This window comes from Homalodisca vitripennis, chromosome 1 (genome assembly GCF_021130785.1).
Source record: "Homalodisca vitripennis isolate AUS2020 chromosome 1, UT_GWSS_2.1, whole genome shotgun sequence".
In the NCBI taxonomy this organism is placed as follows: domain Eukaryota; kingdom Metazoa; phylum Arthropoda; class Insecta; order Hemiptera; family Cicadellidae; genus Homalodisca; species Homalodisca vitripennis.
Genome location: NC_060207.1, coordinates 183,133,168 through 183,149,769, shown reverse-complemented (window position 1 = coordinate 183,149,769; position 16,602 = coordinate 183,133,168). Strand labels below are relative to the sequence as shown.

Below are 16,602 nucleotides of genomic sequence, written 5' to 3'. Positions count from 1 at the left end.
ACATTGCTTCGCAATCTTCACTTGATGTTGCTCAATTAGTATAGGCGGTGATTAGAACACATTATGTCTATCTAAGATCGAAGGCTATCAATAGTTGAGCTATACTTGTTTTCAGATCACGTGAGAATTGAGCAGTGGAGGTTTTATGCATTTGTAAACTACGAATAGTACAGTAACTGTTCAGTTGTTTCGTCTCTAAAGAGAAATTAGCTTTCTTAAAAGTTAAATATCGAGTCTCATTAGTAGACGTTTCTCGGGAATACTTTAACTATCTCAGAAAATTTAAAGGCTTTTTGAAGGACAATTTAAAACCCTGTCAAGAGAATATGGTTATTTTTCAACGTAAAATTTAACTACACTAAGGAAGTAATAAATTAAGTCTACATGACTTCCAAGACTTCCCCAATGTAAATTTGAGAATAGATTTTTGGAATTTTGGTACTCTCAAGGGTAACACAATAGCTTGCAATGTCCCCAACTCTCATTGATTTAGGAAGATTTTAACAAGGGAACAATTTATATCTATGTTTTCACATGAGTGGTTGGTTACTGTTTTGAATCCTGTGCCTACGAAAGACACCTCACTCCGGCGATACTTTATGTCTTTCTAACCACGATCTTTCCTCTCATGTTGAGCCAACAAGCCCTTGTTAAGCTCAGTTGTGTAATATGTCCCTACACCGGGACCTCGTGATGTGTTGAGATCGCCCGTGACTCCACCATTGTGTGGCCAACAATAGATCTCAATTTGCGAGCTCTTTGTCTAAATGTCAGGGCGGTTTCGCCACCCCGGCCTCTCGTCCTCGCAGTGCCTCGGGAGGCGTTTACAATCCTACCATGGCAACCGATGCAACTGCACGTATGATACAACGGATGATGATACATTTAATAAAAGACTAATCCATATCAAACACACAGTTTCTTCCTTCTTTCGATCTATATCGATGCACTTTCTCGAAAGGAACTTGAAAGATTCTGAAGTATTTATCGTATGATCGTTTTTGCTCAGACACTTACTTCTCTTCGGATTGTGGGCATATCGATAGTGATTACCGAGCTGAATTTATCACTCACTGTATTGTATCCAGGGATTTTGGAAACCACTCAAAGACTATTCATTCTAATAACTTTACTGAGCTGAATTTGTCGCTCACTGTATTGTATTCAGGGATTCTACAAACCACTCAAAGACTATTCAATCTAATAACTTTACCGAGCTGAATTTGACACTCACTGTATTGTATCCAGGGATTTTGGAAACCACTCAAAGACTATTCAATCTAATAACTTTACTGAGCTGAATTTGTCGCTCACTGTATTGTATTCAGGGATTCTACAAACCACTCAAAGACTATTCAATCTAATAACTTTACCGAGCTGAATTTGACACTCACTGTATTGTATCCAGGGATTTTGGAAACCACTCAAAGACTATTCATTCTAATAACTTTACTGAGCTGAATTTGTCGCTCACTGTATTGTATTCAGGGATTCTGGAAACCACTCAAAGACTATTCAATCTAATAACTTTACCGAGCTGAATTTGACACTCACTGTATTGTATCCAGGGATTCTGGAAACCACTCAAAGACTATTCAATCTAATAACTTTACTGAGCTGAATTTGTCGCTCACTGTATTGTATTCAGGGATTCTACAAACCACTCAAAGACTATTCAATCTAATAACTTTACCGAGCTGAATTTATCACTCACTGTATTGTATCCAGGGATTCTGGAAACCACTCAAAGACTCTTCAATCTAATAACTTTACCGAGCTGAATTTGACACTCACTGTATTGTATCCAGGTATTCTGGAAATCACTCAGAATATTAAATTTAATAACTTTAATATTAACGTGATCAGATAGAAACAAAACACTGTTTCATAAATAATACATACAGTACGTTTCTGAATGCAATCCATATATACGACTAAGTCCTACAAAAGAGCATCAAATCAGATACATTGACCCTAAAAATAAAAGGAAATCAATTTCAAGTGTATTGACTTAAAGTATATACCATTATAATTCATATTGTGTACTTCTTGTTTAAAATAATAATAAGTGAGCCCATCTGATCGTCAGTCTCCCAACATTTTCTTCCTAGTCCTCTGTGTTACTCTGGTCTGAACGAGGACTGAGGAAGGAAGATTGAAGAAACTGAGCAGAACAAAAAAAACGATGCAAGGGGGCGGGAACAATGGGTGACCTTCCCCCATCCACACGTGTAGAGCTCCTCGACCCCCACACTTCCCTCGGCCCTGGCAAGGAGACTGCCCGCAGCTGGATTTCGTTATAACAGCATCCTTCGTCTGTCGATCATCCTAACTGTAATAGATATCATGTAACATTCAATCGTGGTGCTTTACCAACTAAAATTTTCTCACCTGAGTATTGTTTCGAGCTACTTGCCTTTTTTATTACCAGCAGGCCATTCTTCATTGAACTAAATATTGGTAACATGGTTGTATTGCCTCGGTAATTAATTTAACATCTCATATCAAAGTGGAGATCTATTGCTTTAAGTGAATTTTCTAATATCTGACGGATTTCTATATTTTTTATCCACCACCCAAAAATTCCTCAACCTCAATTTACTTTTTGAAATATTGCGGTACTTCAAACAAGCACTTCCGGTGCTTTGATACGATGATGACCAAATCAACAAATTAGCCTTGACAACAGCCGACCGAACAATCACTGAGACCGAAGCGAGCTCTGTCCTGATAGACTCGTGCAATCGTGTTCCGGTCCACCCAGTAGATTAGTGCGCATGCGCATCCTTCTCTAGCAGCAGTCTTCGGTTCTGGTGGTCGTGGAATGTCCTCTCTCTCGTAAAATGTTGAGCAAGATCATTTGGTCCTACTAACCAACTCTATATCTTCCGGTTGTCTTGTCGTGGTGGTATAGGGCATGGTCAATGTTTCCACTGCGACTGTTACCACCTCTTAGAACCTTTAATAAATTGCCTTGGGCAGTTAAAGTACATAAATTAAACTCAAATTCTTTCTTACGATTGTTTACTGATCTCTGTACGTAGGGAACTTATTATTACTGCAATTATTTGACATTATAATCGTTTTATTACAGCGGGCGCTTACATGTTTTATGTAATTGGTCCAGGTAAAATTATCAAATCCAGATAATGGTTTGCTGTAAATTATTTATTCGGCATGAATGGTAAGTTGCCAGGAACAAATCAGACGTTAGAAAAGCTATATTTTTTCCCTGAATATCTCATTATAAAAGAGGTGTTTTCTTCAAACACTACACTTAATTATCAATAATCTAAAAGTCATAACTAAAGTTGGAATTAATATGTTTGTTACATTTGATTGCTTGCTTGTGTTGTGTCTTATGGAAATGTCCTGAAAATTACTGCTAAATACGGAAATAGGTCTACAGCTTTAGTTTAATTTTTAGACTTATCTATAAGTTTCTTACAGCCTAAAAACAAAACTCTTTTGCATAACTATTGAGAGATTTTAATTGCTTCTTCATCTACGTAAAATATTTAAATTGTTGAATTTGGAACACCTTTTTCTTCTCTTAGCTGGCACAAAATTAATCATAACAGCCAGTTACCATTTATAGTCATTATAATCAAGAATTATACAAAATAGTTGTTCATATTCAAAAATTCAGAAAGAACTGAAAATCTCGTGATCCAACAAAAAAATGCATCATTAATATTTATTCTTTAAAACTGCCGGCAATAAAGGACGAAACACTAAAATATATTTTAATAGATCTACTACGGTATCTTATATTAAGTGTGATATAATCTAAAAAAAAAAAAGAAAACGATAAAGACTCATATAATGGTGTACGGTTTCAAACATTAAAAAAGAACAATATTTGTGTTGCCATATAACGTTCTTTTTGTGTGTTATACATTGAGGGTTTTTTCCTAGTAAATCACTTTATGCAGAGACTATTCTGAACCGAGCTATGAAATTAAATATGAAGTATATTGTGAAGTATTTACATAATTTATGTATTTTAAAATGACTGTTAATTGTAGACTATTACAAGATTGCAAAATCAATCCGAAATCAACAAGTTCTTACCCTCATAAGAACGTATTACTCAGAATTTTTGAAGCAATTCTTTTAAATATTTACTCTTAAAAATTTGTATTTTATTGTATTAAAATAGAGTGTTAGTAATATTTAAAAATCAACAGTTTTTATAAAACAATTTAAACATACAATGCTTATTTTACAAATCTCTAATAACATTTCATCTTTTAAATTTAAATATATAAATAAAAAGCTATCCAAATTATTCTTACGTTTTATTCCTTGCTGAGAAAGTATCTTCTATGACCGTAACGAATGTCGCTACAGCGATCCCCGCTGAAGCATCCATAAGGGAAAGTGAGGTGGACATTAAACGCGCCAGTTCTGAATATCCGCCTTATTGGGAGTTGCTGGAAAATATCCAGCGTCATAAAATACCCCAGTGACTCAATTAGAGTAAAGTGTCTTGTCCCTACATACAGTGTCGGTTTCGAGTGGACCGAGGCAACTGGACTCCGCCACATGAAGATGTAGCCCGGGATTTCGAAAGGGTTTATGTAAATGTGTTCTGTCCCTATCCAATGTTCAGGCCGGTATTCTAATGAGTGACTGTGGTTTCAGGTGGCCGATGTGATGCGTCTGTAGCCGCTCAGCGCCCGTGGCTGGACCAACGTAAGTCTACACTTTTATTGTGGTCAGTTAGGAATTTTGTGGCAACATGTACAAGTTGACTGAACATGTGGAACTGTCGGGTTACCGCCAGTTTGGGCAGTTCGGTAACTACTTGTAATTACTGGACTGGCTTATTAAAGCCAACTTGTGTGACTAAGGTTTATCATTAAATTTAATTAGTGCCAACACCGAACCATGATCTTTGATTACAGTAAAGTAATTTTAAGACTCAATAAACGTCACACATGCACAAAACTCAATAATTTGCGACGAACACACGAAAGCATAATGTTTGTTGTTTACCGTACGTTTGAATTGTATTTTTGAATGCTTAATCTTATAATTTAGGATTTTCCAACTGAAGAAGGGGGTAGATACCGGTCCTTGAAACGTCCTGTTCTCGTTGTCCGATCACATAACGATGGCAAATGTTCTTCTTATCCTGTTAATCTGTAAGAAGACTGAACCTGAAGAACAGTTACTATCGATCGATAGTCGACCGGTTGCCGGGTAGAATTGTGTTACCCAACGATCGTAGCATCTCATCTCATCCCGACCCACAAACTAGTCCTTACGTCCGAGAATTAATGTACGGTTGCTGCTGCCGCACCGCCGCGCTGCCTCGGGCGACCTGGGCCGGTCTCGGCCGGTGGACGGCCTCCCCCAGGCCTCCTAATCCTAATTGATATTGTTTGGAGCCTCCAACCTCTCGGCCTCCTCAGCTCTAATGTGAGGAACGAAAACGGCGATAAATTCGAAGACGAGATAAGAACTGGACTCGCCCTTGGACTCGAGCCAGCGGCTGACATTCTTCAGCATCATCCAGAAGATGTCAGTCAGGATTAGGACAGGAATATTCATGACGGCGCTCAGCTAGACCAGGAACTAAGTAATGGGCGTGGATCAAGAGACGGTGAGAAAAGTCGAAACTGCTGAAATTCGAGGTAATAGTACCAGATTCAAATTCTAAATGGGAATATAAATCAGGTTTTTATTTGAGGTAAAACTGTTATTTAACCGTCTACAGTATTGGCTAGTAGGTTTTATACAGAAAGTTAGACTGTGCAGTAAAAAAATGAAGAACTCATGAAGAACTTGTTCACCCACGTGATAATTAAATAAGCATATGCAGTAGTAGTCATTGTTTCTCTTTTAAATTCGTTATTAACTAACGTGTACATCGAAACCACACCTCCTTCAGGGAACATCAAGTGAAAAATCTGGAAACCTTAGATGTAAGCATACAGTAGATCATCGTTTCATATCATTTTCAAGATCTTGATGATTGATAAGAAACAACAACGTGAAAATTGTTCATTGTGACGGTTATTATATGTTAGCTTGTAATTAAATACTAGGTAATTTACTTATCCGGAGAATCAAATACACCGCCATCAAGTAGATTAGTTGGAGAAAACGCTCTGTACACGGACAGGTTGGGGGAGCAGGAGCGGAACCGGATATGGCAGCAATCAAGAGGTGATAACATGATCCAGTTCCGGTGCCTGGTCACTCGGCAAACAGCTGTTTAGTGCGCTATTACCAGTCTAATTGCTGGGTGCCAATCAACTGACAGATCTCCCATTGCTACCTCCCTTCAAGCTGACAAATATCTAATTATCAGTCGAACAGCGTATTATCTGTTTGAAAAGCACAAGTTTAGGCCAATAACGTTATTCTCCCATCCAACAAAATAAGTCTATGTTAAATCTGTTTAGTTTGAAAAGTCATTTTTGGGCGTAACTACTTAGTGTGATCAGAAGTTGGCTGATTAAACCTTTTTTTAATTACTGTGACCTGCCCATCAGAGCTGCAAGGGCTAAATGAGGAAAGTGGACAAGTTTTTTACGTCCACGATAACAAATTAATACATTTAATGATTTAAATTTAAGGACAGCCGGCGCGTGTTCGATTCAGCACTCACCTAGGAGCCGTTGAGACTCACGACTGGGTTTTCCTAAGCAGGATTTTGAACTTTACTTTAGGGTCACGGTGACCACTAAGGTTATAGGGGCTACGTGTTATTATATTTTTCATTTATCCCACGTGCTGAGGGTGAGATACGAAAGGTGAGAACGAAAGGACATGATTGATAATAGAACCGTTTTTCATATCTTTCCATAAAGTGCTAACTTATCGAATAAAAATACTTGTATTGAATAAGGTAAAGAATCTGGCTAACCTCAACCTTTCTCTACTTTTAAAATATCGCATAAAGTGTCATGACTTAATGATCGTCTTTACCTAAAAAAATATTCTGTTATTCCTTAGAATATTTTGGATAACTAACTTTCTGTACTAAAGTTGTAGTCCATATGTCTTTAACTATGTGATCGACCAGCTTAAGAACGATCCTTCTGTTGGTTTTTCACACACCATATCTGCGGATTTTACTCATCATAGACATATATGCCAGCTGGAGTGGCAGTGGTGTTTAGACAGAGTTTTGGGAGATAACTCCAAAATACAGACTATGTAAATACTAAACTGACATTGCAGAAGGTGGAAAATAGTGTGTCAGTGTATAGTTTAGTTACCAAGAGAGACTACTTTTGTACACGACGTTTGCAATTTCTATACTAATAAACCGATAAAACTAGAAGCAATTCTAAATAAGAATTTTGAAAACTGAAAACGAGTTCACGATAGGAGGTAAAAAAACTCATCAACAAATCGGATGTTAAAGCCTGCAGAAAAACCGTCCATTTGTCAGGAAGGAATCGTTTACCCCAACAAATGAGAAAGACAGAAACAGATCCCGATAAGATAAAAAGTGCGTGACAGTGTGGCACGCGCCGCGCCGCGGTGGAGACGCACGCACGCACTGGCACGCACACCCGCACTCGCGTATCCCATTAATTAGAGAGTTTACAGGGGAGCTGAGCTACCGCGCTGCAGCGGCCTCGACATATGGTTTGTTTTGATAGCTCCAGATTTCTCTTTATGTTAACTACTTCATTAATTTCAATGAGCGTAGAGTCTACAAAGTACATTGTTTATTACATTTAGGGTGCAGGGTGTCTAAATTGTCTTATTTTGTGGCCTGTAATGGAATCCTTCACTAATAAAGTTACTTTTTTACTTGAACCTATAAAGTGATTCTGTCCGCTCTAGTTTTCCTTACAATAGTAGTTGTAATTCACTAATTAATATGCGGTAGGCTATTGATTCAGAAATGCTTTTTGAGTCACATCACTCAGTTGTTTAAAAATAATTTTTAATTTCTTTCTCCACCCAAAAAGTTGTTAGTGTTATAGCCATAGAAAATGTTAAAACATAGATGTCTCATAGCAAAAAAACAAAAAGCGCTATCCAACAACCAGACCTAGTATTACAATTGGCGAGCGCCTTGGCCAGGACTAACTAATTGTCTCTCAAACACATATATGTTCAAAGACAATGTATTTTAATTTCTTGAGTCATTTTCAAAGGTAACCGAAGTTCCTTTGCCTGATATGTAACCACTACGTATACTCCAGTGCGTGCATTCATTCATTGATTCAACTTTGTATCAGTTCCCGCTCCGTGTGTACATAAGTTATCAATGCATTCATTCATACTGCCAGACAAACAGATAAAGTTTAGTGCATGATAGTTCTTGTTTATTCATAATTTATTGGGCATTACCCACACAAACATCGCTAGCCTCGTAATTCAATCGAAACCTATTTATAACATGTTGCTCGTACGAATGAAATGATCTCATGACCTTTGACCTGCATGACTGACCTCAGTTACAGACTAGACATATTACGAGTCTAGTGGATTCGAGATCCTTATATCTAGGGCTTGATACAGAAAAATAAATGCGGTAGCTGTGGGTTTTCCGAATATTTATTACTTACCGCAAAAATTTCAGTGGTCTTATTTTCATACATATTGAGGTACTTATGAAACAAGTGTTTCAATCCTTGAGCGCCAATTGGCCTATACCAGATTTTGAGCTGGGATACGGGGTGGATTGCAGAGTTTCTTCAATGTATTCACAGCGATGTTAGGGAGCCCCGTAGCCCATGTAGAGACCCCCAATGACATATCTTTTAGGAGTAGAGAAACCAACTTCACTAAGATATAGGGGCTTGACGTTTGACTAGGGGTGTCTGATAGCAGCCCTTCTTCTAGAAGAACAAATGCTCATAACGATCAATATCTCTGTCCCTATACAATTCATAGCTATTTGACACCTTATTTTTTTATATTGGCAGAGTATCTCAACAAAAACACAGCTTTGAAAAGAATTTGAAAGATTTCCGGCAAAACATTAGTCTTCTGTTATCTGCATGCCCGGATTTATAAGATTATAATTTAAAGTTAGAACACCTGTTTAATGGAATTCAGACCAACTAATTCCTCCTATCACATTTTGGCCAGCTGCAATGCTTCAATTCTATTCTGTAAGTATCACTTCTATGTTATACCGCAACCTCATGAGGTGAAGCTACACAACACAGTAAAGATTCTAGAACATTCATCCTGGTACTGAATGAAAGAATGAGCAGATTTTCAAGTAATGCTGTAGAAATAATGTTTCACTATTTAATATCAATATTCTTTTGCTGACGACTCTAGTTTATTACGGTGTTTTGATCATGGCCTCATACTCATACGTGTGTTGCAGTTCCTCGATACATAAATAGTAATCTTGACGGGAGATAAAGGTACTCACATTCATAGTGCAAACGTGGTAAGAGTATTACCATTTAAAATTCTCGTACTGACAAAATTACGAATTGTGAAAGTAAAAGTAGAAGATTTTGGTTGAAACAGGAAAGAAAATTTTAATTTAAAGTTGAAGACGCTCACTGGCCACATTACCCCCCCCCTCTCCACACTTCCGCTAGATACGGTCCTAGCGGCAGTAACTGTAGATATGATGAAGCTACGAACCACAATTGGCTAGCATCTCTACCGGTATAGAGATTCCCGTAATTATAGTGTTTTGCGAGCTAGGTCGCCGTTCTCTGACCCGGCTTTGAGTTTGGGCATTTGATTTATGATAAGGTAGTGGGTGATTTTGATTTCACTCTCCTCCGCTATTGTAATGTGGTGAATTATGTTCGCTCAACCGCAATACATCACCGGATCGTATCTTTAGATTTATTTACAACTTTCACGTTCGAGGCGGTCTTCCTCTTTACACTTTTTACACCCGCTTCGCATATAGTTCTTAACTTCGCGTTTAATTTATTAACTTTTAAATATTTTACCTTCCGTTGGCTGACATAGTCCCGGCGCGGCGGAGCAAGTAATTTTTCTGATTCAATGTTTATTTAAATTAAATTCGGCTGTTGCCCTTTGTACAAATTTAATTATGTAAATAAAAGTCGTTTGACAGGTATTTGGTCTTCCGATCATATGTTAGTTTGGCTATTTAAACACGCATATGTGACAGATACGGCTAAACACAAAATAATTGAATCGTAAAAAGTAAGGGCTCTGTGGTGTAATGGTAGCACATTCACCCGGCAAGTGAGAGATCCGGGTTCGAGTCCCGGTGGAGCAAGTACTTTTTGTGATTCAATGTTACTGAAAAGTTATAAATATAGCCTATATATTTAGTTTAATTATATGCGTCCATATCACAAAATAAAAAGATTTCATATACAACTATAGACCTTCTAGCATTTTATACCAGCTGAAATACATTTTTTTATATAATATTTTCTGTAAGTAAATGATAAAGTAATGATATCAAACCGATTATTTTTCTATGTTTGTGTAATTAAAAAAATCCATTTAATTCGTTGCTGTGAAATACTGATAAAAAGCCACTTAAAAATGAAATGAGACTAGGTTGGGCGCCCACGAACTTAAGCACGACCGATACAGCGAACGTTCACGCAATTTCGCACTTACCAGTTACGATCGAGTTTGAGATAAAAACTCACACGGGTTAGCTTAGTTTATTAACCACGCTAATAAACAATAACACTTAATCTAACAATATTCCTTCTAAAGTGTATATTAATACACGCTAGGCGGTTTTATATACTGTATATTAATACACGCTAGGCGGTTTTATATAGTGTATATTAATACACGCTTGGCGGTTTTATATAGTGTATATTAATATACGCTAGGCGGTTTTATATAGTGTATATTAATACACGCTAGGAGGTTTTATATAGTGTATATTAATACACGCTAGGCGGTTTATTAACACGTTGACTTCGCTGTTGATGCGGATTTCTTGTCCTTTTAAAATTCAAATTACTTCTACAGGAAAAAGTTCTGATGTGGTAGTGTGTATTTCAGTAAGTCATGGGCTCTGGTAATCATTGCATTACCAGAGCTGCAATGATTTCTTGCAGCTCTGGTAATGCTAATATCAGAGCTGCAAGTACTGTATTCTTCTATTCCAATTGCACCAGTAAAATTAATTTTTAAAGTGCTCAGTTGGACGCTGATATTTTTAACATTCTCAACCATCCGCTCAATATCTTGTTAGTAATAAAAACTCTAAAGTAAAAGAAACTACGACAGAATGTAAGTGTAGCTTCGCGTCCAAACTAGACGGAGGAATTTAAACGGAGCTGTGATTTAAACGGTTTAAATGGAAGGTGTGAAAAGGTATGCAGTGCAGCATGTGGGCCGCTAATAATACTGCAAGGCGGGGTGCCGGGCCAGGAATACCGCGGGGTGGGAGGTCCCTTCTCCTGCGCCGGGCATGATCGGTCTTGCTGGCCCAGGATAAGGCTCATCCTCCAGTGGGGCTCAGGAGCACGTACCTGAGGTCGTATCATTTATCACAGGAGTAGAATGAGTTCACATGGGATTTGTGTTGGTGGTTCGAGCGAAAAGGTTTCAAAAACATATGTTTGATGGGCGTAAAATTCTCTATCAATACAAAATTTGAAAGGAATATCATAATTCGGGGTATTTAAATTATAAGTCTTATTACAATCAGTAATTAATTCGTTACCTTGACATCGGTGCAGTGTTGTATATTCCATTATTCGTTACCTTGACATCGGTGCAGTGTTGTAGAATATTATTCGTTACCTTGACATCGGTGCAGTGTTGTATATTCCATTATTCGTTACCTTGACATCGGTGCAGTGTTGTATATTCCATTATTCGTTACCTTGACATCGGTGCAGTGTTGTATATTCCATTATGATATTCTTCTTGATTAGAACAAAATATACATAGAACAATTTCTTAAATAGGTGTCCAAATACAGTAAGTCATTTTCAATTTTTCTGAAAATATATTCGTGTATGTGAACACAGCGAGGACAAAGTCCCCTCCCCCTCCCACCAAGGCATTAAGACGATTTCGGATAATTAGTGCAAAACACATTCGTATAGATTAATTCCAAAAATGTATTTGAATTGTAAAATGCTGCCTTTTTCGATTAAACAATGATTCGGTTTTTGTGGTTGTTGTGTTGTGTTGGTGGTCGAGCTGGAACGTTTCAGAAGAAAAGTGTAATGTCAATAACTTTGATGAATATAAAATTCTCTAACAATATAAATTTTGAAAGGAATATCATAATTGGGGGATTTAAATTATAACTCTTATTACAATCAGTAATTAAATGGTTACCTTTACACCAGTGCAGTGTTGTAAATTCCGTAATTATATTCTCTATTAGAACTAAATATACGCACAACGATTCCTTAAATATGTGTCCAAACACAGTAAGCAATTTCCTAGTTTCCCGGAAATATATTCGTGTATGTGATCACAGCGAGACAATGTCAGTCCCCCCTCCCACCTGGGTATTTAAACGATTTGGTATAATTAGTGAAAAACACGTACACAGATTGATTGCAAAAGTGTATTTGAATTGTAAAATACTGCCTTTTTCGATTAAACAATGATTTGGTTTTTGTGTGGAGCTCTTTGTCCCCCTAATTAATGCCACGACAGATTGACGAGCTAAGAGACAGACAGCGTGCTTGTAGCCACCCGGTGGGGTCGGCGCCTATCGGGCTATGTGGGGTCATGGCTACGACCCGTAGAATGTGAAGGGAATGCGAAATGTACGTGTGAACACTGACCTAAACTTTGCTTTAAAGTCGTTCGACATTTCACTCGGTCGAGTGAGATACAGTAGAATCATGTGGCAAATAGGTATCCAGGATCTTCACCACTGCGTGTTTTAATTACATGGAACAAGAACATTTAATTCACTTGAAAAATAATGACTGGAAGAAGTTTTATGGTTATTACTCATACAAACTTGCCATTCCCTTGTAACTATTCATATGCACAAAATAATACTCTTATTTTAGCCGTTTTATCCATCCTGGTTACAAAACTAACATTTTAAAAGTCTATACTTCGTCTTGAAGTGATCACAAGATTGCGACAATAAAATGTTAATAAAATTTTTTAAACCGATTGAACTGCCTTAACAACTCTGCTCTTTTTTATTTTTTTGCAGCCCAATCTTAATACTTGATTGTTAATGACGGTAACTAATGCTACAGTTACTATTAATTGCATTAATAAATTTAAAAAGTACTAGAATATTGTTGATTGTATTTAGCCGCTGAAGGTGATACGTGAATCCAATCAGCTGATTGTTTTTATCTAAGAATAATAGAACTGAGATAGCGCACGAGGGATGAAACAATGAAAACTTAAGCGCGAATTTAGGAGAGGACAACCCTTGATGATGCCTTGGCTAGGACTGTTCGGACCTTCTATAATCGAATGTTCCAGCTTCCAATATAAAAATTGTCCGCTCATCAAAAATAATTTCAAAGCAGGGTTTTAGATTTTTGAAGCTGGGGCAGTCAATGTTAGAATAGACACTCCCTACCTGATTTTCTGACGCTGGAGGATCCTATATTTGACCGTCTGGAATACAATTTTACAGTTTCATAATGCAGAGGAAGTAGTTAACATATTTTGTAAACCCATGGATAACTTTATTTTATATTCACTAAGAATTGTTTTATTACATCTTTGTTTGATGCGCTGCTTTGACCAAACCATTCACTCTGCTTGATAATTCGTATGATACAATGCATAAAACACTTTTAACGATCATTAGGAACACTACCAACCCGTATATCCTTTACAGTATGATTCTAAGGATTATGGGATAGGTTATTCAAAACTGTATTAAATGATTTTGTTACATTAAATAAAAATGTACAGTACTGTGCAGCTTCATCACCCACTGGACATGTTTAGTCAATGATGGAGTGATGCTGTTTACAAGACTCTCTTCCAATGCTTACTTAGAGCGATGATAGGCTCTAAAGTAAACTCTGGATGTCTTCGTGGTTTAGATAAGCCTCGAGTCATAGGTATCTCTCTTCGGAAGTGATAGGCTCCTCACAAGGTCAACGATCTTGTTATAACGGCCAGTACACTCTGGTTTTATGTCGATTTTATGTATTTCTGACACACAGCATTTTATTGACACACAATTCCTTTCAATGTTTTATTTAACAACTGCAATTGTTTTAATTCCCAATAAAAGAGTCCCAATAATTACTACTGGATTTACAGGCAATCATGAATACTGGTTATACCACATGAATAATAAACTTTTGTACGTGTAATGCGGAGTGACTTGTTACAGTTAATTTTCGCAGAGAACGATGCAAGTAAAACAAACCTAAAAATAAACTTGTAATGCGTTATTATGCTACACAACGTGTTCTGAGTTCTATTGATAGAATTTTACACACTAATCTTATTTTCATCATATCCTGTAAAAGTTCCTGGAGCAATTTGGAGACAAACAGAATTTACATTGCCTATAAAACTGTTACTTTTAGAATCTAAATTTTTCTAAACCCACTTAGCATTTTTACTTTTTGAATGATCTGTAAGCCTAATGACAAAATCACGTAAGCTTTTTAGTGGTAACACTAGGATATGAATAAGAATGAATGTTCAGTAAAATATTTCTTTGTGGAATAACAAGATAATGTTCTATTATTCTGTGAGTTCATCACTAGGAGTGTGCATCTCTGGGATGAACACTCAACCACATTCCACCCTCCAGCTTCATAATATAATAAGATCCATCGAACCGCAGCGGAAGGTGTAATTTTCTGCCCAGCCTCACTGAATATTTAGATAAAATCTTGGCAAGGTACACTTTCATCGTCACAACGGCAAATTTGATTGCAATACACATCCTAGGGCCGTGGCCGAATGGCATGTACAAGACACTGGATTTGTAGTTGTTACCTGCGAATCTATCAGGATTGAACGACTCGGGATCTGGGTAGTTCTGAGGATCTTTATGTATGGCAGCTATAGGGACATATATGAAATTTCCAGGCTTCAACACGAAGTCAGTTCCGGGCATTTGGAAATCACCAGTCACTTTTCGACTAATTAGTGGAACTGGTGTGTACAATCTTAAGGTCTCCTGAACAATTTGATCTATATATATCATATCCCTGATTGCCTCATAAGTGAGGCCTTTATGTTTGGCGATGCAAAAGTCTATTTCATTTTGTGCTATTTCCTGGGTAGAGTGATTTCTTGCAAGCTCAAACAAAGCAAAGATGATTGTGTTTACAATTGGTTTGTTCCCTCCACTAACGAAATTGAATAGTGTAGAAGCTATGCAATTTTCTGTAAAGATAGCCTCTTTTGGTAATTCGATTTCCACTGAAGATTTGCAACTATAAGCAGTGTCAAAATCACCATTCGCATCTATGGCGCTGAAATTGTTACCCACTATTGCCTTCTTTTCTCTATCTTCTTCCTCTTTCAGGGTTAACATAAGCTGTAGAACATCATGTCTTTTTCTTTTTGTAAAACCTCTACATTTTATTGCTGATTGGGTAAGATCTAAAAAGAACTTTGTGACACGCCTATCTATTATTTGAATATTTAAAAGGATCAGCAATTTTGGATTTGCAATTGCCAAAAGAGCTTTGAGACGACTATATAGAGAGAGCTTGGTTGCGATATTTAGTACATTTTTGAAAGTACTCCACAGTTTAGAGTCAGACTGCAGTTCTATACCAGCCATACAACTACCCATTGCCTGAGTTGTATATTTAAAGGCCATTTGTTCCATTTCTACCTCTCGCTGGGTCGCTGAGTCTTCTTCAATATGTTCTAGAGCAAAATCACCACACTTTAGTATCTGTTCGAGCATTGCTCTTACCTTTCCTGATGAGAAGGCTGGAATCAGTTTGTACCTCAAATGTCGCCATTTTTGGCCAGATAAAATAGACAAAGACTCTGACATTGGCTCATTTGGGTTATGAGGAACTCCTCTATCGTGGAAATTGCTGAAATCTTGAACCAAGACCGTTTCTGCCAACTGAGGATCCAATATAAATACGGCCGGTGTTCGCCAAAAAAGGAACGCAACTAACTTGTTGTGTTTGTACTGTCGGTACATTTCAGAACACACAATATCTAAAGATCTTTTGTTAAATACGACCTCGAGTAAATTCCCCCAAGGGTATCTCTCATAGGGTACGCCCCTGCTTGTGAAGTAGTCACTCGTAACGCTGTGGAAGTAGCTTTGCAGTACGCACCATATCACTGTTAACGATACTACAGAGTATAACAGTATTAACAGTACTATGTCCATTGTCACGCACAATGAGTAGTTCTACCACTGGAATAACAAAGAACTAACAGGTGTTTCCGTCCCTCTACAGGTGTATTATCTATGACATTGTAATCGTTTATCTTTAAATTGGAAAAGCTTGTTCATGCAAGTAAAACCTCTCAAACTGTCAATTAAAATATGTTTTTGTTGTTTAAACATTACAAAAATATGCAATTACTAGCGTTAGCAAGTGTATATTTGATATTATATTTCACTCCAAAATGTTCATTATATTCCTCAATGCTGTGGGATTTATACCTACGCAGTGTCGATAGGCCGAAAATTAAACGTCTGGTAACACTTCTGTGACTTGAGTGTACGGTTATCTCTAAAGAGTTGATAACGGTTTGTTA

At 37.2% G+C, this 16,602-nt stretch overlaps 2 protein-coding genes across 2 annotated transcripts in view; one reads left to right on the top strand and one right to left on the bottom strand.

Annotated features, from left to right (window-relative positions):
- LOC124352869 (semaphorin-5B) overlaps positions 1-16,602 on the top strand; it is a 121,691-nt gene that overhangs the window by 37,056 nt on the left and 68,033 nt on the right. Inside the window, exon 2 of the mRNA XM_046802584.1 lies at positions 4,648-4,698. The gene's annotated coding sequence lies outside the window, so the exon portion shown is untranslated. The remainder of the gene's footprint in view (positions 1-4,647; positions 4,699-16,602) is intronic.
- On the bottom strand, positions 14,166-16,508 carry LOC124352870 (cytochrome P450 6a2-like). The gene has a single exon (XM_046802585.1). It carries the CDS (start codon positions 16,226-16,228, stop codon positions 14,621-14,623), a length of 1,608 nt encoding a protein of 535 aa, XP_046658541.1. The 5' UTR covers positions 16,229-16,508; the 3' UTR covers positions 14,166-14,620.

Excerpts from the sequence above, each read along its gene's own strand:
- LOC124352870 (XM_046802585.1), bottom strand. The coding sequence starts at position 16,228 with ATGGACATAGTACTGTTAATACTGTTATACTCTGTAGTATCGTTAACA.